This window comes from Hyposmocoma kahamanoa, unplaced genomic scaffold (genome assembly GCF_003589595.1).
Source record: "Hyposmocoma kahamanoa isolate Upper Pololo Valley unplaced genomic scaffold, ASM358959v1 181, whole genome shotgun sequence".
NCBI classification, from domain to species: Eukaryota; Metazoa; Arthropoda; class Insecta; order Lepidoptera; family Cosmopterigidae; genus Hyposmocoma; species Hyposmocoma kahamanoa.
In genome coordinates, this window is record NW_020653712.1 from 1,619,717 (window position 1) to 1,646,553 (window position 26,837).

At 38.2% G+C, this 26,837-nt stretch overlaps 1 protein-coding gene across 1 annotated transcript; it reads right to left on the minus strand.

Moving 5' to 3' along the window:
- Positions 1-24,706, minus strand: LOC113226098 (UDP-glucuronosyltransferase 1-7C-like). Its single transcript, XM_026458617.1, has 10 exons — positions 24,659-24,706; positions 23,195-23,340; positions 20,553-20,640; positions 17,709-17,877; positions 14,285-14,476; positions 11,724-11,940; positions 8,528-8,747; positions 5,219-5,438; positions 3,963-4,066; positions 1-241 (listed from the first exon to the last, which is right to left on the minus strand). Exons 2-10 carry the CDS (start codon positions 23,333-23,335, stop codon positions 36-38), a joined length of 1,557 nt encoding a protein of 518 aa, XP_026314402.1. The 5' UTR covers positions 23,336-23,340; positions 24,659-24,706; the 3' UTR covers positions 1-35.
- Positions 24,707-26,837: the final 2,131 nt, after the last annotated feature.

Below are 26,837 nucleotides of genomic sequence, written 5' to 3' on the forward strand. Positions count from 1 at the left end.
GTTAAAAGTGTCCAAGTTTGCATCGCAAGGTATTATTATACCATCTTTTTTTTCTTATTCGATCTTTGGTATAAAAATTCCGTCAACTGCATCTCCTTTTTCTTTCCACACAGCACTCTACAGACTTTCTGTATTACTTTCTTCAACACGTACAGTACGACTACAACGAATGCCACTTGGTCCAGCATCCATCTTTCGTACCATTTGTACAAATACGTCGCCGAACGAAGGTGGTAGGCTCCTGTGGAAATTACAATATTTAGTATAATATCTATAGTTGTATGACACTAAATCAAACATAAAGAAGTATTTTAAGTAGCTATGGCAATTTCGAATTGATTTTCAATTGACAATTAAGTATACACTACAGTTACTTTGAATTTAAGTCAGAACTAAATCTTTACTATTTATTATATAGACATTTATGTACAGTCATATACATGAGAGACCTGACCTCCTAACATGTCCAAACCGACCTTTTGGTTCTGCGAGCTATCTTACGTATTGAACAAAGAAAAAATTAAAGCTATTTCAACTTTATCGTATAAGCAATACAGTGGAGTGTTGCTTGAAGATGATCAACTTATTTTTAAAACCAATACTAAATTTCGTCACTTAACATTCAAGTAAAGTGGTCGAGCGGCTTATTATATGGACTGCCAGTTACAATATCCGTGGTTCGATTCCACGAGCACTATTTTGTTTTAACGTTATATTTTTAACAGCATTGTTTCGCTTTTTAATGTTAACGTTGACAAATCATAATATTTGTTCACTAGAAATTGCCTAAGGTGGGTGAGTAGATATTATTAATAAAGCGTAGGGTGGGTATGGATAGTGTTAGCAATTCAGCAAACTTGAACTGCCCTTCTTTATTCTGCCTTCGATATCCTTATTGTAAAATGAAACTTCCTTAATCTGAAGTGGACTGTATATTCATATATGTCGATCTGACTTACAAATGCGAGAAACAACTAATCCAGAAAAACTGAATGTGACAAGTGAAAGTGATTGATTCGAATGACAATTATCGCTTATACTTATATCGGTACGGTGTCTCCCACACCGTACCGGTCCTATCAATGGGTCGCTACGCCCCTCGGCCAATCAGAGCTCCTGAATTATTCATTCTCCTCTGAACTCTAGCCCCGACCGGCGAGGTGCGTACGGCCGTCCGTAACAGATAGATTAACTGTTCAATTAATAAATTGAACATTAAATAAACATTTCAAATTCTTTATTTAGTTATATCAATGGGCAACATTCGTAAAATATATGTAAGATGCCGTGTTAAATATGTGTTACGTTTTATGGCAACACTTCTACTATAAAAACTGTTCCATACGAGAGTGCTTAGCTGTATTTCAAATATACAAAAATTCAAATTTCTAGCCTGCGTTTTATTGAACATTAACAAATCACGAAATCGCTTTGCAGTATGCATACGATCGTGTCTTCTGTGATTACGCATTGTTCCGCGTTTCGTTCCCATTTATCTATTCAGTTTTAATACTTTTAAAGTTTTCTTTCTTGTTTTAATAATATGCCGCACTTAACGAAATTATTAAAATTAGAAATTATTGTTTTATATGAACAAGACTTACACATAAATTATTAATACAAAGATCGAACACTCAGAAAAAATTCATTCGATCCGGCCGGATTCGAACCGACGTCTTCTAGCATACCGTGCCAGACGCTATACCAACTAAGCCTTGGAACGAACCAGCGGACCTCACGAATTTTTCTATGTGCTTGTTGTCATGTCTTTGTGTTTGGTTTTTCAACGACTTTTTAGTCGTAGCGCCATCTATGAGAAATCTATGAAAGTTTTATCAACCAGTTAGATACCTTTGCAGCTACCAGCCCCTGCGAGAGATGTCGCTATTCACTGTTTTAGAACTAGTGGAGTAATTTCACAAAAAATAATTGAATATCAATTTCGATAAAAATTTAAAAGACTCACACATTCTTACAGAGGTGAAAAACAAAAAAAAATACTTTATTATATAGTCATAGCCAAATAATATTTTATTTTTAATGTGACTCCAACCATGCTTGCCTCAACTTGCAAAGCAATCCGTAAACCGCTAAATCACGATGGCTTTACTATAGCTGGTTGAAATTTGTGTTCTGTGTTTAAGCAAGAACTATACGTTAAAGATCAAATTGGCTTAAGAACTTTCTTACAATGTCTTTCAATAACGTGACGACCAGGGAGTTATACCAAAATAAATTTCACGGCGCACTGGTTAAAGATTAAGTTTGTTTAACAAATATCTCCACATTCTTGTGCACAGAACCAAAAGGTCGACAAAGTCGGCTTGAGGGGTCAGGTATCTTGTGTATATGACTGTACCTTTCTGAAGGTTGCAAGGTTGCAAAAATATATCAATTTTGCAATATATCTAAATTGGATTCCTACAGTAATAATTATTTTCATCTCACTGGCTCGGAAAGTCTTTCTCATTACAAATCTGCGCGCAAAAGCGATTTTTGCACGCTAGCGTGGGAATTGTTTTTGAAATTTGAACTTGACGGTGGACTGTGGCGCACCTAACTTTTTCTTTCGTTGAAAAAAAAAGATAAGTGCCATTATCTCAATTAAGCGATTTGTCGTACACTTGGAATAATAACGCATAGAATGATAGTTTCATATCAAACGAACTGTCACAAGTGAGGCAAAAATCAAATTCATGTAGGCTAATTTTAGTAGTTAATTTTCGGTTTTAGTGAATATTTATATAAAAATACAAGTTGAAACACGTTACTTCCTTGTGGAATGTGATGTTAGTATCTATTTTATGTTTGTCTGACGTATTTTTACACTCATTTACCATACATTTCGTCATTTTTAGCTAAAATTCTGGAGCTGTTCGAGGTGCAAGTTGACCTTGATCACTGAAGACCCGCCCGCTCGTGTAGGCCCTTTGGGAGCACTTCAATTTGCCTCACTTAGCGTGTGCGGGATAGGTTTCTATGCGTTATTATTCTAAGGTCGTACATTACTTATTTATGTAGGTAACATAAATCCGTTGGTATATTTTATTCTTATTATTGTTGACATTAAACTGACAGTGATAACTAATTGTGTTTATTAAATTATTTTAATTCGTCGAAGAACTAAAATAAATTCAATAATCACTTAATCACATACATAATAAAAATTGATGAGGTGTAAATTCAGAACGCATCCGAAGATAAGCTTTTTCTTAAAGATTATAAAAGCAGTAAAATGTATGCATAAAATTTATTCATTTGTTTTTCGAAATTCGAAATTTTAAAAATGAAATCTAATACGATCGTCACATGAAGGATGGCTGTCCAGCATAACTTCTACCTCCGGCAAACTCGCGTCAAAGCTCAATGCAAAACAAAGTAGTTTCGAATTGAAGATAAATTAGCATTTTTATTGTCGGTTTATTAAAACTTTTTAATCAGCTACCCCTTGCAATACTAGTCATAAATCTAAAAACTTATAGCTGCGATTCGCATTTCATTATATTGTTCTCCGGTTTGAAATGTAACTACAACAAGAACAATACAACACGTAAATGTAAAAGCGCTTAGAATAATAACGCATAGAATGATAGTTTCATATCAAACGAACTGTCACAAGTGAGGCAAAAATCAAATTCATGTAGGCTAGTTTTAGTAGTAGGTTAATTTTCGGTTTTAATGAATATTTATATAAAAATACAAGTTGAAAGGCGTTGCTTCCTTGTGGAATGTGATGTTAGTATCTATTTTATGTTTGTTTGACGTATTTTTACACTCATTTACCGCACATTTCGTCATTTTTAGCTAAAATTCTGGAGCTGTTCGCGGTGCAAGTTGACCTTGAGCACTGAAGGCCCGCCCGCTCGTGTAGGCCCTTTGGGAGCGCTTCAATTTGCCTCACTTAGCGTGTGCGGGCTAGGTTTCTATGCGTTATTATTCTAAGTAAAAGCGTATATTCTCACCTTTGCTTTCGATAGCCAGTTCAATGTAATGCGTTATTAGTTTAGACGGTGATACAGGACGGTTATTAAACAATTTCGACAGATATTTCGCGCGGTGGTAGTAACTGGAATAAAATGAGGATAAAATTACAACACAAGCAATATAGGTTGAAATAATATAGGTATAAACATTAGACATCACATAGATTGCTCTGATCCCAAAGTCAGTAACTAAAACACTTGTGTTGTGGAAATCGGAAAAAAACGACGGTACCACAAACACCCAGACCCGAGACGATATAGAAAAGTTAGTTTTCTACATTGACTCGGCCGGGTATCGAACCCGGGACCTCAGAGAAGACGACCGGTGTGCAAACCAGTAGTAGATCACGGAGGTCGTCAATGACATTCATCTGACTCTGGTAACTAGAAGAAACACAAATAAATAAACCGTTGTTATTTATTTCTTGATGGGCTAGCGGATTTAATCATTTTACACAATTCCCATGTTTTTTGTTCTGCTATAATGTACAGTGGATGCCCCAAGACATTTGACTCTCTTGCCGACTATTTGGTTCTGAGTAGATCAGTGCAAAGAAAAGTGTTAAACAAACTTAAAGTTGCGTACAATGGCGATAGCGCACGCTAACATTTAACTTTTGAGCTATTGACTTACAAATAAATGGACGACGGGTCTAATACACAAACCACGAAAAAAATGTCCCAAGTCAACCTATTTAAACGTAGTGACATGTAAAGGAATATGAAAAAAGCTAAAACGTTGAATTTAAATTGTAATGTCGTCGCAGTACTGTCTAATTTTGCTTGCTTCGCTGTCAGTCGAGCAAACCAAGACTAAGGCGTGAATGACGCTCTGTATACGATTTTAACGCCCTATAAGTTCGGACACTTTTTAGCGCGGACCCGACGTCCATATAATTGTAAGTCAATGTTTTGAGCGGTAAAATTCATTTTGGTGTGATTTCCTCATTGCATCGTTAGTGGATCACGTTTCATTGAACTTTTTAAATCAACGTGATCTTTAATTACATTACATTAAAATAAATTTCATCCAAAAAGCTGGAATGCATAAGAAGCCACTCAGAACCAAAAGGTCAGTCAGGGGTCAAGTATCTTAGAGCATCGATTGTACTAATTACTTAAAAATTGCAATTTAAGATAAGGAATTTATAAATTATTTCTATTAACAAATTCCTTATCTTAAATTGTGCCACTGTGGTCTTCCGAGAAGATAAAATTAAATACAATCGGCTCACCTATCATTTCTCAGCATTTCTGTCAAAGCTATCTCCAATTTTGGGGCGAATGTTGGTTCAAATGGAACCACACGAGCATATCCAGCTTGTTCAGCTCGACGAGCGTTTACGGGCTGATCGCCGAACACAGGCACGGCGAGGAGAGGGACTCCGTAGTGGATGGCTTCAAATGTGCTTAGGGCACCACCATGGGTTATAAATAGACGGATGTTAGGGTGCGCTGAAAAAAGTTAAGGATGAAAATAATCCATCACGATTATTAAGCCTAGTAATCCTGCAACATGAACTTTTTGCTAGACTATGTTATTATACTTAATTATTTTAAAAACCTTGCCGATGTAATACTGCTCTACATTTCAATATATATAGGATTATTTTTAAAGTACTAACAACCTCTAATTAGCAGTAGGAAAGTAAGGTAGGTTCGTCCAGGAAAGTACTGCCTTACCTATTTCTGCCTCCAAGCAGTAATGTCAGCATTACTGTGTTCCGGTTTTTAAGGGCAAGGGTGCTGGTGAAATTACAGGCATATGGGACTTGTAATCTTACGTCTCAGGGCGATGGGCGCCCTTCAAATATTTGCGATTTAAAGCTCTGAGAGTCCCGTCACTTGATATTATAAAAAAATAAAATATATACCTCGCAGAACTATAATACTAACGTCATAAACAACAATTTTTGATCCATTATCGAGTTCTTAGGTTTTCGCGAATGTTACACATAGGCAATGAAACTATTCTAATTAAATCGAGTATATTTGTTTTTTCAAGCAAACCAACGTTTCGGGCCCTTTACAAGTCCCATGTCCCAGTAAACCGTGACCATGTTACCTGTAAAGGGCTCAAAACGTTAGTTTGTTTGAAAAAACAAATATACGCGATTTAAATCCGGAAAAACAGTTTCATTTTATTCCATTACTTTTACAAAACATAATAAATTTAAGAAAAGTAATCTTTTAAGTTTTTGTTGTATTATCTGACCCTTTCTATATCTGTATTTGGTAGAATAAATTCAAACGTGCAAGCTCTTGCACGTTTTCCGCATTCCATCGTTTTCTGATCACCCGTTTTCACTACCCGCGACATTCTTCAAATCGTCGGTCCATCTTGCAGGGGGCCGGCCTACGTTACGTTTGCCGATACGTGGTCTCCACTCGAGAACCCGTCTACTCCATCGCTCATCGGTTCTGCGACAGATGAATAGATGTGGCCAGCCCACTGCCACTTCAGCTTGCTACATTTCTGGACGATATCCACTTTAGTCTTATTTTTATTTATTTATTTATTTCAGGCAACTAGGACCCATAGATACATACCTTACAGACTAACATACATATAATATAACAATAATATAATAAAACAATAACAGAAATATTAAATAAATACCTTACGGACTAATCATAAATACAATATAACATGATAATATACATATAACACTATTTATTTACACGTATGTACTTCGACGTGTAACGCAACGTGGGTGTCCGGTAGCCGTCCTCGGAAACGCCGGTACATGACACCCTTCGGCCAAAAGTCTTCTCTCATGAAGGTCGACAGGTGTTGAGTTGGTGCTCGCACCACTTATGAATTAAAATTCACATTGTGGCGCGACTCCAACCGCTCGACCCTCAGGTTTGCGTTGGCCTTCACTCGCATGTACTCCACAATATCCGCAGACTTGGTGGAGTAATGAAGACGCGACACGTATAACAACGTCGTCGGTACCGCTGGACGCAATAAATGATTCGGGCCAGTCAGGGCGGTGCCACTAAGGTTTCGGCTGGTGTTCTTCTTTTTCTTTTCCACCTTCCGAAAGCCGTCCTCGTCGCACTGATCAACTCGTCTCGGTGGTACTGACGACGCAGCTCCAGATACGAGTTTCTTTTTCGGTTTTCCCTTCCCTTATGCTGGATAACTTCGTTCCGAACTTTGTCCCTTAACGAGATACCCGTACGTATGTACGTCGTCCTCCGCGACGCCTCCCACCCTCGTCTTGCACAGTTATTACGGCTTAAAGCGATCTATTTAAATCTATTTAATTTATGCATGAAAGTAAAATCTGATGAATAATTAATAGTTATGATCTTGTGAGGTTGTTAGTATTTTAAAAATAAGCCTGTGTAATTTGCCAAACACTAATGTTAGCCAAGTCAGCTAAAAGCGACCTTATACATTTCATAAACTTTGGTGATGGTTAATCATTCAGTCATATGGAAATACTATTATGGAGTCACAACATAGGACATAAATCGGATAGTTAGTTTTTTTTTTGAAGTTTTATATGTTATTCGGAAATTCGGTTTTTTTTCATCCTCTAAGAGTTTTTTGTTGTAGAATTGTGATTTGAAGATCATTGTTTGCTAAATATGTTTAATTCTTTTGACGGTTACCTTACTGCCACCTTACCTATTTCTGCCGCCAAGCAGATTGCGTTTCGGTTTTGAAGGAGGGTACTGGTGAAATTATGTCAACTTACGTCTCAGGGCGACAAGGGCCGTTTAGCAGTGTCTCTCTCTGAGTTCCAGCTCTGAGTGACACTGCAACTTTTATGGATAGGTGTATCGCTTACCGCCAGCCGCACGACTTGTTCATTCCGTCACTTGCCATGTAAATATTCATGTTGAAGGCGATTATGCTATGTTCGCCAAAAGATCCACCAGTAAGTAAACCAATGGACAACTTATCATCTGATGAGATTTTTGCGACAGGGAAAACCAACCAACCTACCATATAAAGTGTATGAACTTATCGAGTTCTTAGGTTTTCGCGATTGTTACACATAGGAAATGAAACTATTTTTCCGGATTTAAATCGCGTATATTTGTTTTTTCAAACAAACCGACGTTTCGGGCCCTTTACAGGTCCCATAGTCATGGTTGACTGAGGTGGTACAGTCTTCAACCAGTTATGTCTAATATTAATGCAAACCACCCTATTTTTTCACTATAGTTACAATAGTTATTAATTAAATACCTTATTTTTAATTTTACAAAGAAAACATTCCAATTTACGCTACATTAAATTTTACAAATTATTTTATTGAATGAATTTTTATTAAGTTTAATTTATTATTAATTATTAATAGAAATTAGAATAAACTAAAACATATTAATTAGTACTGCAGTCTTATGTCTGTTTGGGATTTTTAATTAGAGGAAATACTGGATCCCAAACTGGTGGTACGGAGAAACCATCTTCCCTGTTGAAATTAGGATATAATTTCAATGGCCTCTCGTAGGTTTGTTTGAAAAAACAAATATACGCGATTTAAATCCGGAAAAATAGTTTCATTTCCTATGTATGAACTTACCTAAAATATTAGATTGAGGCCACCAAGTCCTAATATGAACATTCTTAGGTAATCCCTTAGGTATATGGTCTAGTTTCCACAGGACAGTCATTTTCAATGACCCTAGAATTTGTATTAGTCTGCTTATCGTCTCTTCTGGTATTGTGGACGATTTGATTATTGAGCCCATGCTGAAGTATACTACACCTTGTACAGAGGTGTCCATTAGTTCTTGAAGCTCCTGTGAAAAAAGGTACACGTATCAAAGTTTATCAGTCTTCGAAGACATGCCAAGCCTATCGGACATATCGGTAGTGTCACGAACGGCCATACGCGCCTGGCCGGTCAGAGCAATACCAGTAGCTTTACGTAAATAATATGTAGCTCTGATTGGCCGGGCGGCGTCCGCGATGGTAAGGCCGGTACGGTGTGGGAGACGCCGTATCGGCTTGTATATAGGAGAATTGTTGATTCGATTTCATTCATATTTGTGACTTGGTAGTTCAAGAATAGTAGTGTATATGGTCCTCTTAAGAATAAGAAGCTTCAATAAACGGAAGAATACGAACTGTCTGCAGGTCGATTCAGAACCTTACGATAACTCTGTTGTCGACCGATTCGAGTAGATATCGTACGATTTCTTTTCATTTTTATTCACAATAACCGAATCAAGCGTCAAACCGAAATGACGTCACACCCGTACGATTACTCGTACTTCTCGACCGGCAAAGGCTACAAACGTTATTCCGAACACAGTTATCGAATGAAAGCTACCGAACGTCCGACTGTTTACAAAGCAAGATTGTAATGGGGAAATCATTTATTATTTTAAATAAAATCTGGATTTAGTTCAATATGCGAGACTAATGAATTCCCATATTTTAGGCCTTTAAACTCTTAAAAATGTATATAAAAGGATTTCATTTTTCTTGTAATATATTTCACCGACTAACTCCGTAAACTATGTTGGATAACGATGTAGTATTTGAATCCAAATCGAACGTTTATCCGAATAGCCTGGAAAGCGCCTTTCGATTCGAGAACAATATCTAATCGAACGATTCGATTAAAATATCAAAGAGTTCTGAATCGGGTCCTGGTCCGTTCTGATTCTTCGGGAATCCAACAGGTAGATTGAGTCTGGTACAAACAAGTCGTGCGCCTGGTGGTAAGCGACTCGTCTATCCATAATCGGCCACTCAGAGCTTTAAATCTTAAAGATCTAAGGACTTGAGACATTAAGTTGAAAATCCGATGTGTCTGTAGTGTACTCATACCCATCACAATAAAAATAATCTTTATTTCATAGGTAAGCTTTATTATGCTTGAAATTGTCACATTGGTTAAACTCTACCGCTCATTCGTAAGGCAGATTTTCCTGAGAAGAACGAGCAAGAAACTGAAGGGATTGCTGTTTGTAAATAACATTCAACATTTACAATATACTTTTTTATTGTCTTCAAACATCAGCGATCGAGAATACCTTCATGAGCTAAACGGGTTACTACCACGGATTCTTGTTATCCAAGTACGCAGAATAAAGTTCTTTTTTTCACTGTTTTGTGTTGTAAACCTCGTGAATGTCAAATTTTGTATATCAACCGGAATCTTGTTATAGAAGCATATACATTGCTTCTTAAATTAATTTGTGACTTTTTGAAGACGATTATCAAGAACAGCTAGTTTCTTTTTATTGCTCGTATTAATGTTACGTCTGTCACTATTTTTCATAAAGAAATTACTATTCCTCTTAACATAAATTACATTTTCATAAATGTACTGTGACGCTAGTGTAAGAATGTTAATTTCCTTAAACCTATCTCTCAAAGATATTCTGGGACCCAAATTGTAAATTACCCTAACCGCATGTTACTGCAGGACAAATATTCTATTGATATCGGCGTCATTACCCGAAAGCAAAATGCCCTATGTCATTAGACTGTGAAAGTAGTTGAAGTAAACCTATCTAATGGTTTCGACATCTGAAAGTATCAGTATTTTTAATCGCACACTGCAGAGCTGAGCCGTTTTGATTACTTACTCATTTGTGGACCCCATTGCAATTTAGCATCTAACGTTATAGCTAGAATTACAACTTTATCCAAAATCGGAATGCGGTAATGTGGGCATTATTGCATAATGTGAGTATAATCGTCTTTGACATGAGCATTTACATGGCAAATGACGGACGAACATGTCGTGCGCCAAGTGGCAAGCGATACGCAACTTTATGAACAGGCGTAACGTTGTAGTGTCACTCAGAGCTAGAGCTCAGAGAGAGAGAGATAGAGATACTACTAGATACAGTCCCCGTCATTCTTAGACGTAAGTTGACAAGTCCGATGTGCCTGTAATTTTACCAGCGCTTCAAAACCGAAACGCAGTAATGCTACTTATTTTTTTAAAGTATAAGTACGCATTTGACCTCCATCTCATCTGGTGGAAAGTTACGACAGAAATAGATATGGTATTTTACTGCTAGGCGGCAGAAATAGATACTGGCAATACTTCCCATGATGAACTCTATTACAAGGAGCTACTAAATCTCTACTCTCTAATCTACTGCTACTAAATTTCCCATGACCCGTCTTCTTCTTACCATATAGATGGCATACAATATAATATTGTGTTCCAGAACTCAGCCACGCCGACCGTAGCAGAAATTAATTCCTCATAAAAGTTGAGATTTGGGTCTACTATTACACTCCAGAGAGCGAGTTGCCGAGCAAAACATTACGGAGCGTTGGAAACACCACCACAATGAAAGCCAAAAACGCCGCAGTCGGCTGGGATAGTTCTCGCAACTGTGTTCCGGGACTCAAAACGTGTTCTATTGCTGCATTTTCTTCACGAACAGAGAATAGTTCATGCTGGCAACTACGTGTATTATATTACATTCTTTTAAATCAAGCAAAGGCCGCTTAAGAGAAAAAGAAGCTAAAATAATCCATCAGAGACGTTATTTGGCTGCGGAGAACGCACCAAAAGCTAAGTAAAATGTCCTGAAAAACCCTTGAAGACCATTTAGTCCTGATTAATCGCGTTTTTAGTGTGATTTTCACATGTTTGGTCTTCTGAACATTGCAATAGCAGGGCAGCATTTTACGGATTATGCGGAGGTTGAGAGTTTTGAGCGTAATTTGCTCAAGGACAAATGTCCCTTGTATGTTACTTGCTTATAGTGAAGTTATAAAATCGAGTTTATAAAAATTGTTACCTTAGGTGTGGGCGTGCCTTCATCAATGTGGTATCCGCCAATATCAATAACGTTAGGTGGTAGACTCTGCGCCGGAGCAATGGAAGGATGAGAGTTGACCAGCACTATGGATATATTGGAAGATGCCACTCTGAAAGGGGGTAGATCTACGCCTCTAGCTTGGGCTAGGGGAGAGAAGAAGAATTCATAACGGGATGCATCCATGGCTGCGTTGTACCTGTAAAATGTCCGAAGTATCGGTTAGTAAAGCTGGACAGCTTTCAGCAACTATTGTGAAATCAATTATTATTATTGAGCTGTTGCTAGAGCAAACGTCAATATACGAAATTAGTTGACATCTTTAAGTCATTCATAATTCAGGCATTACTTTGCGGAAGTCCATGTTAAGGCGAGTCATCGGAGGGGAAACGGGAAAACTGTTTTGCTAGAGCAAATAATTTTGGTGTTGACTATTATATAACAGTCTAACAAAAATATAAGATATACCTAAGTATATTGTCTTAAGAATCTGCTAATTTGTTACACGATATGGCGTACTTTATCCGACCATATAAAATCCTGAAAAAAGCCTAAAATAATAATATTATTTATTTCATTCATTATACACATACAGCAAAATTAAAAACAATGAGTATTTTACATAAAAAAAACTTATTTCACTGACTGTATGTACGTGCTACGTATATAAAATGTTTAAACTAACGAATCCCAAACTGAGCAAAACCTTGTATTTTAGGATTAAGTGTTCCTCCACTCACGGGCTATCATTAGGTAAATACAGTACAACCAAGGGGTATAAATGAACAGTATAAAAAAGACAATTGCTATGGTATGTAATTATAAAAACTACGACAATATTAAAATTAAAAATAAAGGCTAATAATATATATACATAAAAAAATTATAAAAAGAGAAACCCTAAAAAAAAAAATAGTTAAAAGTATATATACTTTTTATTCAATGTGAATGCTAATCTATACCCTAAATTTAATTATATTAAGAGATCTTAAGTATCTGCATAGTCAAGCGTTTGAAACCATTTACTGAGACCTAATTTTATTCAAAGGATATGTGGTGAATTCAGCCCGCAAAACTGAACTCCTGCTTTATTCTCCTTCGATAATAAAAAACTCCTTGATTTAAAATGGACTGTATATTCATATAAAACAAAAATGTCAATCTGACTTACGAAACAAGAAATTGTAACAAGTGCTTTCATGAGCGAATATAAAAAGTGAATGCGTACAAACTAAAACTAGCTTATATTTATACCGGCACGATGTCTCCCACATCGTGCCGGTCCTATCAATGGGTCGCTACGCCGCTCGGCCAATCAGAGCTCTTGAATTAATCATTCTCGTCTGAACTTCAGCTCTGACCGGCCAGGCGCGCACGGCCGTCCGTAACAGGATAAATGGACGAAAATAAAAGTGTAAGACGAATTGTTTAAGAATAAAACATCTAATTTTGTACATAAATTTTATATGGAGATATTTCTCCTTAAGTATTACAGAGAACCTGCTAAATTTTGGTTTTCAACCGATGCGTTATACCTGGTTAAATTTACAGTTATCCCAAAACGCGTCAGGCGCCATCGGGCGCTTGTCGACGTCGGGACTGGGTCAAATGTCCCCCCCCTCCAAGTCTCACTTCCTAAATACGTTTTAATTATACCTCGATTAACTTATCGATGATTATGGTACAACACTAAAGAAATACGCCATTTGTGGTGTACAATTTTCATCGAGTATTTAACCAGAAATAGAGACGAAATGTCATTTAATTTGTTTGAAAATTATTCTGTCATATTATTACTGTGACAACTGCGCTCCGATTGGCTAGCCCGAGTTCTAAAAGTTGACGACACTCGTCAATTGTTTCATTTCAAATCGACCAGTTAACTTGAGCTTTGCTATAATGGACGAAAATTACAAAATTACATATTTAATATTTAATTACCGATGAAATGTGATTCCGTTTGTTTTGTAATTAGATGTTTTGCTGTTTTTCCCACACCACCGAATAGAACAGCACGGCATTTTTAGAGATATTATCTTTATTACAATAAATACAGAATATTTTTGGAATATACGGAGACGTACACACAGGTCAGTAGTTGGCCTGTCTATATTTCAGTGCAAAAGAGAGTTGATATTTATAAGAGCTGTATCGCTAATGTGTTACCAGGAATATATACCTCTTATTTCGTCTTTATTTCTAGGTATAAACTCGATGACAATTTTGGTTTAGGTAGGCACGTTTATTTCGTGGATAGGGCAGCTCCTTTATTTTTTTCCATCCTCTAAGGACTTAACACACGTCGTGTCAAAATACTGTCAAAATGGCATTTTTCATTAGTCCATATCAAAGTCTCATCGCAATCATTCCGCACACACGCGGACACGTAACTCGTTTCATAATAAGAAATTATTAAAACGAAAAACAGACGCAGCTACGTGTATCGGATTTTACTTTTCGGAGTAGACGCCCGGGTTCGCGATGTAGCAAATTAATTTACTTCCATTTTTATTAGTATACGTTGTGTGACGTTGTGTACTCACATTGTTAGTCCGGTAAATATCATAAATGATGCGGTATTAACTAGCCGTTGCCAAAAATTCATTGGTATTGAGTATTCAGTCATCAATGATGGCACAGTCGAAACTGAGCGGACGTCGTCTACGAGGTTCTCGACGTGTGTACTCATATGAGTGAATAGAACTATCCAGGGAACTTTTTGGACAGCTGCGTAGCTGAAATTTAAATAAAATTATCATTATTGTAGACGGAAGTAGTGGTTCTGTTATTTAGGAACTTTGTGATTGTCAGCCGCAGTGTACGCTGATACGCTTCCATAACTTCGTTTAAAAAAAAACGTCTGCTTAAAGGTAAAACCACAAAAGTGTCATTTTCCACAAAAAATCTCCTACATAAATATATAGATAAAACTGTTATTGAGTTTATAGCTTTTTTATTACAGAGTTTCAACTGCAGAAAGATTTATTTATTTATATCCAACTTACAGCTATCATTACAGGTTGTACCTAATGAGATAGTGTCGATGACAAGCCTTACTTAATGACCTTTAATTTAGGGAATAGCAAACTTAATAACTACATTTATGGTAACACAAAACCCACAGAGCCGCTTTTACGAATTCGTTCAATGAACAACAGAATATATTCACGAAATTAGTGATAACATTTAGGTTACGCAACGTTCGGGTAAAGGGTGCTTCTTTTAACAAGTTCGTGCGCGCTCGCGGTAACGCGAACAGAGGAGGCGGTCGCCGCCGCCACACGCATTGATCCAGTGCACACAGCCCCACCAACTGTAACACTGGTGGATTTGAAACCCAGTCACGCAATAGCATAAATACATACTTAGTTAAACTTCAGTCCCTTCTGACTGCCAATTTGGTGTAACCCACCATTATAGTGATTTTCTCACCATAGCTATATAAATTAAAGACATTTTCTGGAAAATGTCACTTATGTGGTTTTACCTTTAAACAGATGAAATACTGTTATAATTATTAATACAAAGATCGAACACTTAGAAAAAATCCTTCGATCCAGCTGGATCACGGTCTTCTAGCAAACCGTGCCAGACCACGGAACCAACCAGTGGACTTGCTAGTTGCAAACTTTTGTTTTGATTTTTTAACGGATTTTTTGACGTAGCGCCATCTGTGACAAATATATTTCTTCACTGACTAGAGATGTCGCTTTTACAATTGTAATTAAGTAAGCACGGTTTGCTAGAACACGTTGGTTCGAACCCAGCCGGATTTAAGGATTTTTTTTCTGTAATAAACGAATAAATAAATAATACATTTTTTATTTATTAATTTGTTACATTGTTACACTTATATTATATTAAGTACAGTGGATTGAAACGTAACACCCTGTGAAGGCGCAACAAAGTGATGAGGACATTTACTCATTATAAAAGTAATAAAAGTAATAAAATAAAACTGTGATCATAATAAATAAATCATTACAATTACTAGGGAAACCCTGTGTCGCGGATGCCATGGACAAACACATAGACAACCATAAATCACACTCAACTCACGAGAGAAATAAATGTAGGCCATACAAATATTTCTAACGGCCAGGGAATCGAACCTAAGACCTCTGCGTGGCAGTCCGACATGGTTACATGCGTAAGATAAATTGAGAAGGATATCGAAGTATCTCAAATCAATTACATAATAAATTATACCTATACTGTCATTGAAAAATTCTTGAATATTACTATATCTTATCTTGAATAAACTTTTATTTATGAGGAATTCTTGGAGAAAATGTTTGGAGAAAATTTTAAATTCTTGAATTTCATTTATGTCTAAATTGGTATGTGATAGTACATTTTAGTTACCATAACTTGCGGTCCAGAATACACTAATTTCAATTTAGAAATGTATTCTGTGCGTCTATTATTTATTTAGATCTGGGGTCAGACGTAAAAAAATGACTGTTTTTTCTCAAAAAAAATTATAAAATCTTGGTTGTTGTTCTCGAATGCCGGCACAAATTCTTTCTTTTTTATATACAATTAAGTCATGAGACGATCAAGTTGTGCGCCTGAGGTGGTAAGCCTATCCATAATAATTCTGCTCTTCTTATCATAAATAACGTAATGGACATTTTTAGCAAAATGGAGTTATTAAATATGGGACCAGAGAAACGAGATCTACAACCCCCTCTAATCGGTTTTTTATATCTTATTTAGTTTCCAGTTTTATTGTTAAGCAACATCACCGTAACCGAAATTTCTTACTAGTAAAAACTTTACGTGCATATATTTCGAAAGTAACCGAAAGAAAAACAGAATTGAGTTTACCAGCACCTTTAGCGCTTTCATTCCGAATCCGAGACTACATAAATCTAGAATACTGGGACCCATTTCGGATGTCGCTTGTGCACTAAATGAGATTCGAGTCACCTAGAGATAAAATGATCGCTGTGACATATCGCACCGTCATTTCTTATATTCGGGACAGGACCCTGATTCAGAACTCTTCGATAATTTAACCGAACCGTTTGGATATCGTTCTCGAACGTTCCTATTAAACGTTCGATTCGGATTCGGATACGATATCGTTATCCAACAGCGTTTACGGAGTTAATTAGTTAATCCTGTTATATACATTTTTAAGACTTTAAAGGCCTAAAATAAAGTAATGCAATAGTCTTGCATTAAAATAAATTCATAAAATTGAACAAAATCTAGACTTCATTTAAAATAATACGGGCGAGTTCCCACTATGTCGTCACGTTTTACTATAGTTGAACGACTGTCGTGACTAGCTGTTCCCACTAGATCGTGATGACAATAGGAGCTGCGACAATCTATCCTCAAGCTTTTATCGTGACGTTTTTTTATCGTCCGACAACTGTCGTTCTAGCTGTTCGCACTGTGACGGCAGTTTGTCGTAGTAATGAAAAAAAATCGTCAACGACAGTTAATCGTGTCGTGCTATATGTGAACATCTTCATTTAAATATACAAGCCACGATACTGTAAACAGCACGACAATCTGTCGTCACGATATAGTGGGAACGAGCCCTAAGAGATTTCCGTATTAAATTCTTGCTTTGTAAACAATAGGACATTCGGGACCTTTTATTCGTTAACTGTGTTCTGAATAACGTTTGTAGCCTTTGCCGGTCGAGAACTTCGAGTAATCGTACGGGTGTGACGTCATTTCGGTTCGGTTTCGAATACGACAGTTCGACGTTTGATTCGGGTGTTGTGAATGAAAATGAAAAGTAATCGTACGATATCAAATCGAATCGGTCGACAACTGAGTTATCGTAAGGTTTTGAATCGACCCCTTGATACGAATCGGACGTAGTGTGCAAAAACTCTTGTCCTTCAAAATCTATGGACAGAAATAGTTATATCGGCAGTTCTTTTCCGGACGACTCTTTCACAAGGAGTTCTGCAGCTACTAATTCAAAGTAACACTCTGACTCACCCTGCGTCTGCATCTGACATGAACCACTCTGTAACTACAGCATCGAATTGTTGCATCACCAATATATCTCTGAGCTCCTTATTTCCCATCGTAGCAGAACTCACATTTCTCCCTATCTCCAGCATATATGATATAGATTGCTTTTTGTCGTTGTCACTCATGTCTATACCTAAAAAATATAACATACAAATTAAAATTATTTATTTCGAATGTTATACATCCACATTGGTTAGTAATAAACAAAAACTTACACACTAATGTTTGTGAATTACAACTATTGACTCTGTTTAGGGTACGTGTGAATTTTGGTCCAGTGCTCAAGCAATGAACCTTGGACCCTTCCAGCACTGATACTCAGGAGGCCGCTGCCGCTACCACGAATTCTGCGCATCGAGGAGGCCACTCTTTTTCGTATGATGCCAGCGAACCCATCTAATTGTGCAAACGCGAACATTCCCGAGGCGCTGCAGAATCGGGGCAGCCGCAACAGCATCCTGAATATACTATTATATACAACTCGTAGGGAGCTGAACGCTTTCTGGTTGTAGTTAACCCATAGGCTACAGGTGTAAAAGGTCTGGCGGTAAGCTTTAAATAGAGATACCTTAACGTGAACACAAGACCTTCGGTACAATGCGGCCAACATGTTGCCCCGCACTGCCAGCGCCGTACATTCTCTTTCAATATCTGTATTATCTTCTAAGGACTCTGTGACTCAGTGCCAAATTTAGTGACTTTATTGAGAGGCGAGCCGCACAGCTTATCTTCTGGAACGATGTACCAGATGGACCAGCTTTAAATACAAGCAACTCGCTTTTTGTCGCATTGTACCGAAGGTCTTGTGAAACTGCATAAAATTCTCACTTTTCCACTAGCTTCCGAAGTGCACTTATTGACGGACTCAGCAGCACATGTCATCCGCGTAACTGATGTTGTTTACAATAGTACCCTCAATTTAGCATCCGATGACAGTGTTACTGAATTCGACAATTAGACGGTTCATGAGGTTAAAGAGGTTCGGTGAGGTCAAACCGCCATGCCTCACGCCACACTCCAATACAGAACTACTGGAAGAGATCTGTAGACTGATTTTAGTTCAAACCGGAATCTATCCGATTGGGTAGCCCATCCGAGTCTCAAATCAAATAGGTTTCCTAGCGAGAAGAGATTTCTACTATATCTTTCTAATGTTAGAGTTAAGTCAACTATTGTACCGATTTGAAACGTCAAAGTTCCGATCCGCCAGTTGTGAATCGGAATTATGCGCCTCGATTCGGAAAGATGCAATTTCCGATCGGGAGAGGCAATCAAAATCAAGCTGCTGGTAACAAGATTTTTTTTTATAATATCAAATGATTTGACGAACAAGTCGTGAGCCTGATGGTAAGCTATACACCTGTCCACAACAGTTGCAGTGCCACTCAGAGCTTTAAATCGCAAAGATCTGAGGTGCACTGCCACTGCGCCCATGACCTTGAGATAATAATGCACCCTTTAAAACTGGAACACAGTAACGCTGACATTACTGCTAGTAAATAAGTAACGTGGAGGTACTTCCCTGGAGGAATTCTTTTACAGGGACCTCTATTGCTACTAACCTCCAATCTAAAATCTGATTAAACTATACTAAGTAACTTAAATCTATTCGCACTTTTTATCGTTACGGACATCCAAACTCATGGCACATGCAATGCTCACAGTGGCTATTTGACAAGCAATCACAGGATGCAGGTTTCTTATAATTCGTGGCTTGTGTGTTGTTATACGTTGTCATTAATATGGTTTACCTGTCTTTATGCCAATCTGTTCTAACATACTGCAACACAGCATGGGGTGTACCTAAATTAAAAAAAAAAGTTGAAAGAGTTGTCAGTCGGTCTCTACCTTTTCCGTTCCCTTCAGACCTTTATTCCCTTTGTGATGTTCTGTCTGTGCGTCAACTATTTCTTCTTCACACTGTCCGCAATACTCTCTTCTAAACTATGAACCCTTGCTTTTTTAAAAACAAATGCTTAAAACACAACGTCTGTCGTTCTTCTACTCAGCAGACCACAGCTTTCTCACATAGATTTTTTAGTTTACTAGGTGGGTACATGTATAATAAAATAAATAAGACAATTGGAATTTATCCACTCACAAAACTCAACTGTAAAAGGACTATTACCAATTGGCTTAGAAATTTGCATTTCTAAGCTACGATGAAACCAAAAATCTCTTAATAGTTCCAATTTCAAATTATCAGTATCAAATTAACATAGTCTATACCTTCTTGATGTCTAGTCGGGTTTTACACACAAACATACACTCTCATACACATCCACACGCAAACACACACACACACCGACACAAACACACACACACACACACACACACAACACAGGCATACCCGTTCACATTCACCTCACGCTTAAGTCTAGCGCTGTTCAATTTATAGGATTATAGTTATCTAAGTCCAAGTCTATACTTACCTTTAATCCGGAGTGTGGAGGGGCTGATGATCTGTAGCACAGGTCTCCTAGTACGGACGCCAGTCTCTCACACAGACTTAATGGTGTAATAATTTAGATAAGTTCACTAGTGTAATGTATTCTAAGACTTTGTGAGAGAAAGTAAAAATTTAATATTATTATACTGATTTTTAATAATTTGGAATTATAATAATATTTTGCATTTTAATTATTAGTGTAAACCAAAACAAACCTGTACACTCCTGAACACGTGCGATATAGTGGCCGAGTAAAGGGGGCAATTAACTGAGTGGATCCCTTTGCATAGGTCACGCACGTTTGTTTAGTGGCGTTATAGTAAATGGTTTCTATTCTATTCGATAAATAATTTACTTACTGTCCATGATTTTTAGTACATCCCTAAGGTAAACGAACTTTAAGTTCTTCTGAGGCTTGTTATCATCATACGGAGTTACCCATGTCACCTGAAAATCAATTTATTTATTCATTTAATCATTTATTGCATAGTAAAACACAGGTCACATTTAGTAAAAAAGTAAAACACAAACACAAAGTACTGCTTATTTATAAAATATATTTCGTCCTGCATATCTAAATACAATAGGGCTGGCAGGGCAGCAGGGACACAAGCCGCGAGATATTGCTATTTAAATGGCGAGTGGCTAAAGAGTGGAACATGAGTGGAATTCCCTACCTCCGGACTTATTCCCCGAACGCTATAACTAGGACCTTTTCAAGGCGAAAGTGAAGAGATATTATTTAGATGTACATGCTACATCGTCACTTTCCATCAGGTGAGATAAAGGTTAAATGCGCACTTATTTTTTATCAAAAATCAGAAAAATCTCGCATAGAGTATTACGCTTTATATCGCTCTCGTACATGTCTACTGGACACAATACTTACAAAACAAAATTATGTAATAAAAAAGAAAATGATTAACGGTAATTTTTTAAGTTTTGTATTTTTTTACTGGCTGTCTGAAACTAACCCTTGTCAGTCGGTATGCTGTACCTGTTGGCTGGTGTTGCCCCTCCGGACATTGTAGAGACGCGGCTAGCTCCAAGGAACGTTTAAAAAAAGAGACTGACCCGCAGCACCCATTACACCATCACGTGCTGGTAACCCAGAGGCTAAAGAGTCGCCATAGCTTAATAAAAGAAGTATTTTCCTCTGGACGGGGAAACTAAACAGGCCCGAATAAGTCTCTGGAAGGACAGTAACCCTACGGCGTCACTCATCCCGCAAACTTGAAAGCCTCTAAATGGGCTGCGGACCCAAGTCGGCCGAAGCAAGGAGTGCATGCATGGGTGGGGTTACAACTCGGAGTGCTCATGTCGGTGTGGTAACTCTCCCCAAACAATGGCACATCTTTTGTCCTGCCCGGCGTATCCCTACACCTGCACACGCGAGGACCTGTACAACGCCACTGATAATGCTATCTCAGTCGCTAAGTATTAGTTCTCACAAAGATAAACGTCAGATTCGACTCGCCAAGAAGAAGAATAGTTTATTGAATATCACGAAGTTTGACACACAATTTGAAGAAATAGATTTCTCACAGACGGCGCTACGGTAAAAACCACGTCGACCATGAGAAGTATGCGTGACAGCAGTAACACAGCCTTCTGAATACTATATCCGAGGATGTAGCATGTCCAATATGCTATTGGACCAGAATTCATGTCACCAAGAAGGGCTGGTGACATGAAGTCTAATTCCGTATACCTATTGTTAATTTCTATTATTTCTTTTTAAGTATTTCCATTTTCATTATTTTCTATTTTTTAAAGTGTAATTTGCTAACATAGTCCTAAGTTTTCAATTGCTACTAACAAAGTGGATCAATGATCTTAAATAAATAAATTATTATACTATTATTATTATTAAAAAACCTTAAAAACCAAAAATAAAGATCTAAGTAGTAACAAGTACATAGAAAAATTGGTAACGTCCGTTAGATCGTTCCGTGGCTTAGTTGGCAAAGTTACCTGCTTATCGGTATTTTACAGGATACAGAGTTTGCGATGGAATTTTACGATTTAATTCCGCCTTCTCCTTTTATCCTTTGTCCTCTATGTTGTGGATATTGTAAGGATTTGTGACGGGACAAACGAGTCTGGTGGCCTGTTGGTAAGCGACATGCCTGACCATAACCGTTGCAGTGTCGCACAAAGTTTTAAACCATAGATATCTGAGGGGCACTGCCACTGCGGCCGTCACCTTGAGACATAAGTTGACAAGTCCCATGTGCTTATAATATCACCAGCACCCGAAACTCAATAATGCTCACACTACTACACCCTTAGAATAATAACGCATAGAATGATAGTTTCATATCAAACGAACTGTCACAAGTGAGGCAAAAATCAAATTCATGTAGGCTAGTTTTAGTAGTAGATTAATTTTCGGTTTTAGTGAATATTTATATGAAAATACAAGTTGAAACGCGTTACTTCCTTGTGGAATGTGATGTTAGTATCTATTTTATGTTTGTCTGACGTATTTTTACACTCATTTACCGCAAATTTAGTCATTTATAGCTAAAATTCTTGAGCTGTTCGCGGTGCAAGTCGACGAGCACTGAAGGCCCGCCCGCTCGTGTAGGCCCTTTGGGCGCGCTTCAATTTGCCTCACTTAGCGTGTGCGGACTAGGTTTCTATGCGTTATTATTCTAAGACTACACCTAATATAAATATAGTTTTTTTTTAAACTTGAATTTCAGTTACATATTTTTTTCTATATTTTGTACTTGTGTATAATAGTTAAAACCGTATAGAGTATTTTTTAATGTACTGTACGTTTTGTGTCATGAAGGCAATTTTTTTACTCATAGCCCCGCACTAGGGAAACCCTGTATCACGGGTGCCATGGACAACCACAAATTACACCCAAACTCAGATATAAATAAATGTAGTCCATACAAATATTTCTCCCGGCCCGGGAATCGAACCCGGGACCTCTGCATGGCAATAACCGTTCTGCGATGGAGGCAGTTAAAGGTAAAAGATTTCTTACCTCATGTCCAGCCTTCAATAGAGGTTGAACAATTCCCTTAGCTAGCATGTTATGGCTTCTGCTTGGTGTTGGAAACACACACAATATCTTGTACGTGTGTGCAATTGTAAAACAACTTAATAAAAGAGGGACGAGCCTCATGGTTGCTGAAAAAAACAAAAAAACCTAATTTAACTTTTTACGTAATAATTAGAATCATGGTTTAATAAGATCAAGTAGGGCAACTTCCGCCTATTCGGCGAGTAATTGCCTACACATGCGTAGGGTTGTTACATTATTATTTTAATTGTACCTACATGTTGTAATCATAATTTTAAAAAATTGCACGTCTAGTTTAACAACATGAACTAAGACCGAATTTTGACCTTTTCAGAGTCACGGTCTGTAATATGGAGATTAGCAGTTCCCATAGGAAATATAACTGAATTTAGAATACAAGCAGATTTCTATTGACAAAACTCGATGGTATAACAGTTTGCACGGTGGGCGCCGGACAAGACGGTCCCGGGTTCGAGTCGCGGTAGATTCGATTGAATTTTTTTCAAAATTCTAACCCGATTTTCTCTATTATCTCACATAAATTTTTCTTTTATTATTTTTAAGGGTACCGAAACTGTTATTTTGAAAACAATAACCAAACAAGCCACATATTGAGGTCGTCACTCGTTCGTCAAGGTCGTTACCAGTTATGTCTTACGCAGCCGAGATGGACAATAACAATAGGCCTCATTCACCAATTCAAGGTCGCTCAGCGTGCGATGGAGCGAGCTATGTTGGGGTTTCTTTGACCAACCAAATCTCTATTGAGGTCACACATCATACTACGAGAACTAAAGTGACAGACGTAGCTCGAAAAATCAGTAAGCTTAAGTAGCAGTGAGCCGGGCGAGTGAGTGCATATTGCAGGGTTGATCACCGATGGAGCAGACTTATTCTGGAATGGCAACCACGTCGAGGAGAACGTAGTGTGGGACGCCCAAGACGCGACAAGATGGACAGACGACCTGAGCAAGGTGGCCGGCAGCGGCTGGATGCGGGCGGCACAAGAACGGGAAAATTGGCGTTTTCGAGGAGAGGCTTATGTCCGGCGGTGGATGCGTGTAACCTGATGATGATGATGACCAAAGAAGATGGTACAGTAAAGAATGGCACGGTGCTGGTCGCCAACACTTGGTGTTCTATTTGTGTAGTGCCCGGTAGGGTTTGTTCCACAAATTCTCACAAAAATCCCCACTGATGGGGATCCTAAAATTTTATTATTTATTCCACATAATTTGTGGAATAAACCCCCCATAGTGAATTTCGTTGTCTGGTAGGTACTCATACTATAGGAAATTTTCTAACATGAGACACTAACTTATCCAATGGAACAAGTCCGGTGTGCTTGTCTGGCACAGTAGTAAGTATTATGTGCCCCCAAATTTTTATTGACTGAGAAAAAATGGAATAAAATGTAATACACACCTGTATAAGAAAAACGTTACTTCAGCGATACGCGAGTAGGTGGAACCGCAACTTTATTGCCAGTAATATAAATTAGACTTTGCTAAAAGACTAATACGATACGATGTACCGCCGAATAATCTTTACAGAGATAAGATAAACAAAATCATATAAAATGGTGCCAAGTTCGAATTATTATTTATCGAAGAGCAGCGAGCGAAATTTTCTTTGCATACACTTAAATTGCTTAATCTAGAAAGGAACTGGCAGTTGCTTCAACTGTACTGCTGATAACAGCACAGTTGTGGGCAGATACTTGACCAATGCAAAGGTCAGTGGAGAAGAATTCCACTCTTGTCCAGTGTCTATGGTTAGTCGTTTGAATTTGGCACTCAAGGCAGTCTCCGATTGGGGCGAAGCGAATCTTGTCAAGTTTAATGCTACCAAAACGCAGGTGTATTTGTAATCCACAAAAGCTCCACACAAGAGCTCCACTGCTACCTATTATAGTCCTCGATGACATTTTCTATTTTTAAACTTTCTTCTAGTATTTTAATTTTCATAACAAGTTTTGTCTAGTATTGTATTTTTTTTTACACACTCAACATAGCCCCGCACTAGGGAAACCCTGTGTCGCAGGTGCCATGGACACATAGACAACCACAAATTACACCCAAATTCACGAGAGAAATAAATGTAGGCCATACAAATATTTCTCCCGGCCTGGGAATCGAACCTGGGAGCTCTGCGTGGCAGTCCGGCAAGGTAACCGATAGGCCACGGAGGTAGTTAAAGGAGGAGGTAGTTAGTCGGTAGATAGTTTATTCTTCTTTATGTCTTATAAATACCTGCTACGAAAAAACCTATAGAGTATAACTAAAATTATAATCTGACAACCTTACGCTCCGAGCAACGTGTAAGGGCTCATTTAGAGTGCAGTGAGTGCGGGCGCGCGGGTCTTGGCGTCTTCCCTTTCACAGTGCCGAAGCGACTAAAACTGTTAGATCCACACGTCGATGTTGCAAACAAACGCTAGAAGCCAGACCCTAGCACTGTAAATGGTTCGGGCGGACTGAGCACCCGCACTCGCCGCCACTCTAAATAGTTGTCTATATACCCTGCTACGAGTATGTTACTGCTTTCTTTTGCTTAACGCATCGGTGTTATTTTTATTGTAGAACTACCTTGACTTTCTTAAGTCATGTTGATAAATTAATTGCGCTATCTGTGACCGCAATGAGACCTGCCCTTGTGATGCATGTACTATGTATCACCGTAGTGACATTGAATTGGATTACGTTAAGGATTTAAAGATTAGTAGATTAATGGCTTTAACGCTCCTTAGTTAGTAGCTCCGTAGCTCCTTGTGAAAGTGTCCAAGGAAGTTACAGATTTCTGCCGTCAACTAGTAATATGAGCATTACAGCGTTGAAGGGTGCTGGTGAAGCAACAGGCACACTGAAAGTCTTAGTGATAATGATGACATAGAGCGAGAAAGATTGGGCATTGGCATTTTGTGGTAATGTTGGCCAGGATATTTGCAAGCTGTTCAGATCAATTCAAAGCGACGCTCTTTTAGGCGTACTGTCAGACTATATATTTGTAGTCTGTGGATTAAACGTTCGATTCCTACCAATTCCGAATCCGAGAATTGACGGTCCGAAATGTCACAGGTGTCCTAGCCAGGAAAGGGTCGGAGACGGACGCTGTAGGACCAGAACCGATAGTGTTCCTCCCCTGCCAATGGTCCAGAACAACTATACACAAAGGTACAAAATCTTCACATAATAATACATGGACCACCCTTACGGTTTGTAGACAGGCGAGGGAAGCACTCCCAACGCTCAATGCCAGTCTATCTCGAATACTAATTAAACTTAAAAGGCAAGAGCTTCGCACTCTAACTGCCGCCCTAACGGGTCATGGTCCATACAATAAACACCTTTTCAATTTAGGTATCACAGACAGCCCTCTATGCAGAGCGTGCATGGAGGGGGAGGAAACGGCTGCGCACATCCTACTCTAGAGCTCCGGCGTGGCCAACTACAGGGCAAAGTACCTTGGAGTGCCAAGGTCGCTCCCCGAAGTCTTCAGCAAACCAAGGAGGCTGCTGCGATTCCTGGAGGAGCTTGGGTGGCACGAGTGGACCCTGTATCCACCACACGCAAAATAGGCGCTTTGTCGTCGAGTTGCGGATACC

What these genes read in the sequence shown, in the direction of transcription:
- LOC113226098 (XM_026458617.1), bottom strand. Translation starts at nt 23,335, where the DNA reads ATGAGGCTCGTCCCTCTTTTATTAAGTTGTTTTACAATTGCACACACG. An exon ending in TGTACTAAAAATCATGGACA is followed by an intron (nt 17,878 to 20,552) that starts GTAAGTAAATTA and finishes TATATTTTTTAG; the next exon opens with GTATAGACATGAGTGACAAC. An exon ending in GAAATGCTGAGAAATGATAG is followed by an intron (nt 4,067 to 5,218) that starts GTGAGCCGATTG and finishes ATTTTATTCCAG; the next exon opens with TTACTACCACCGCGCGAAAT.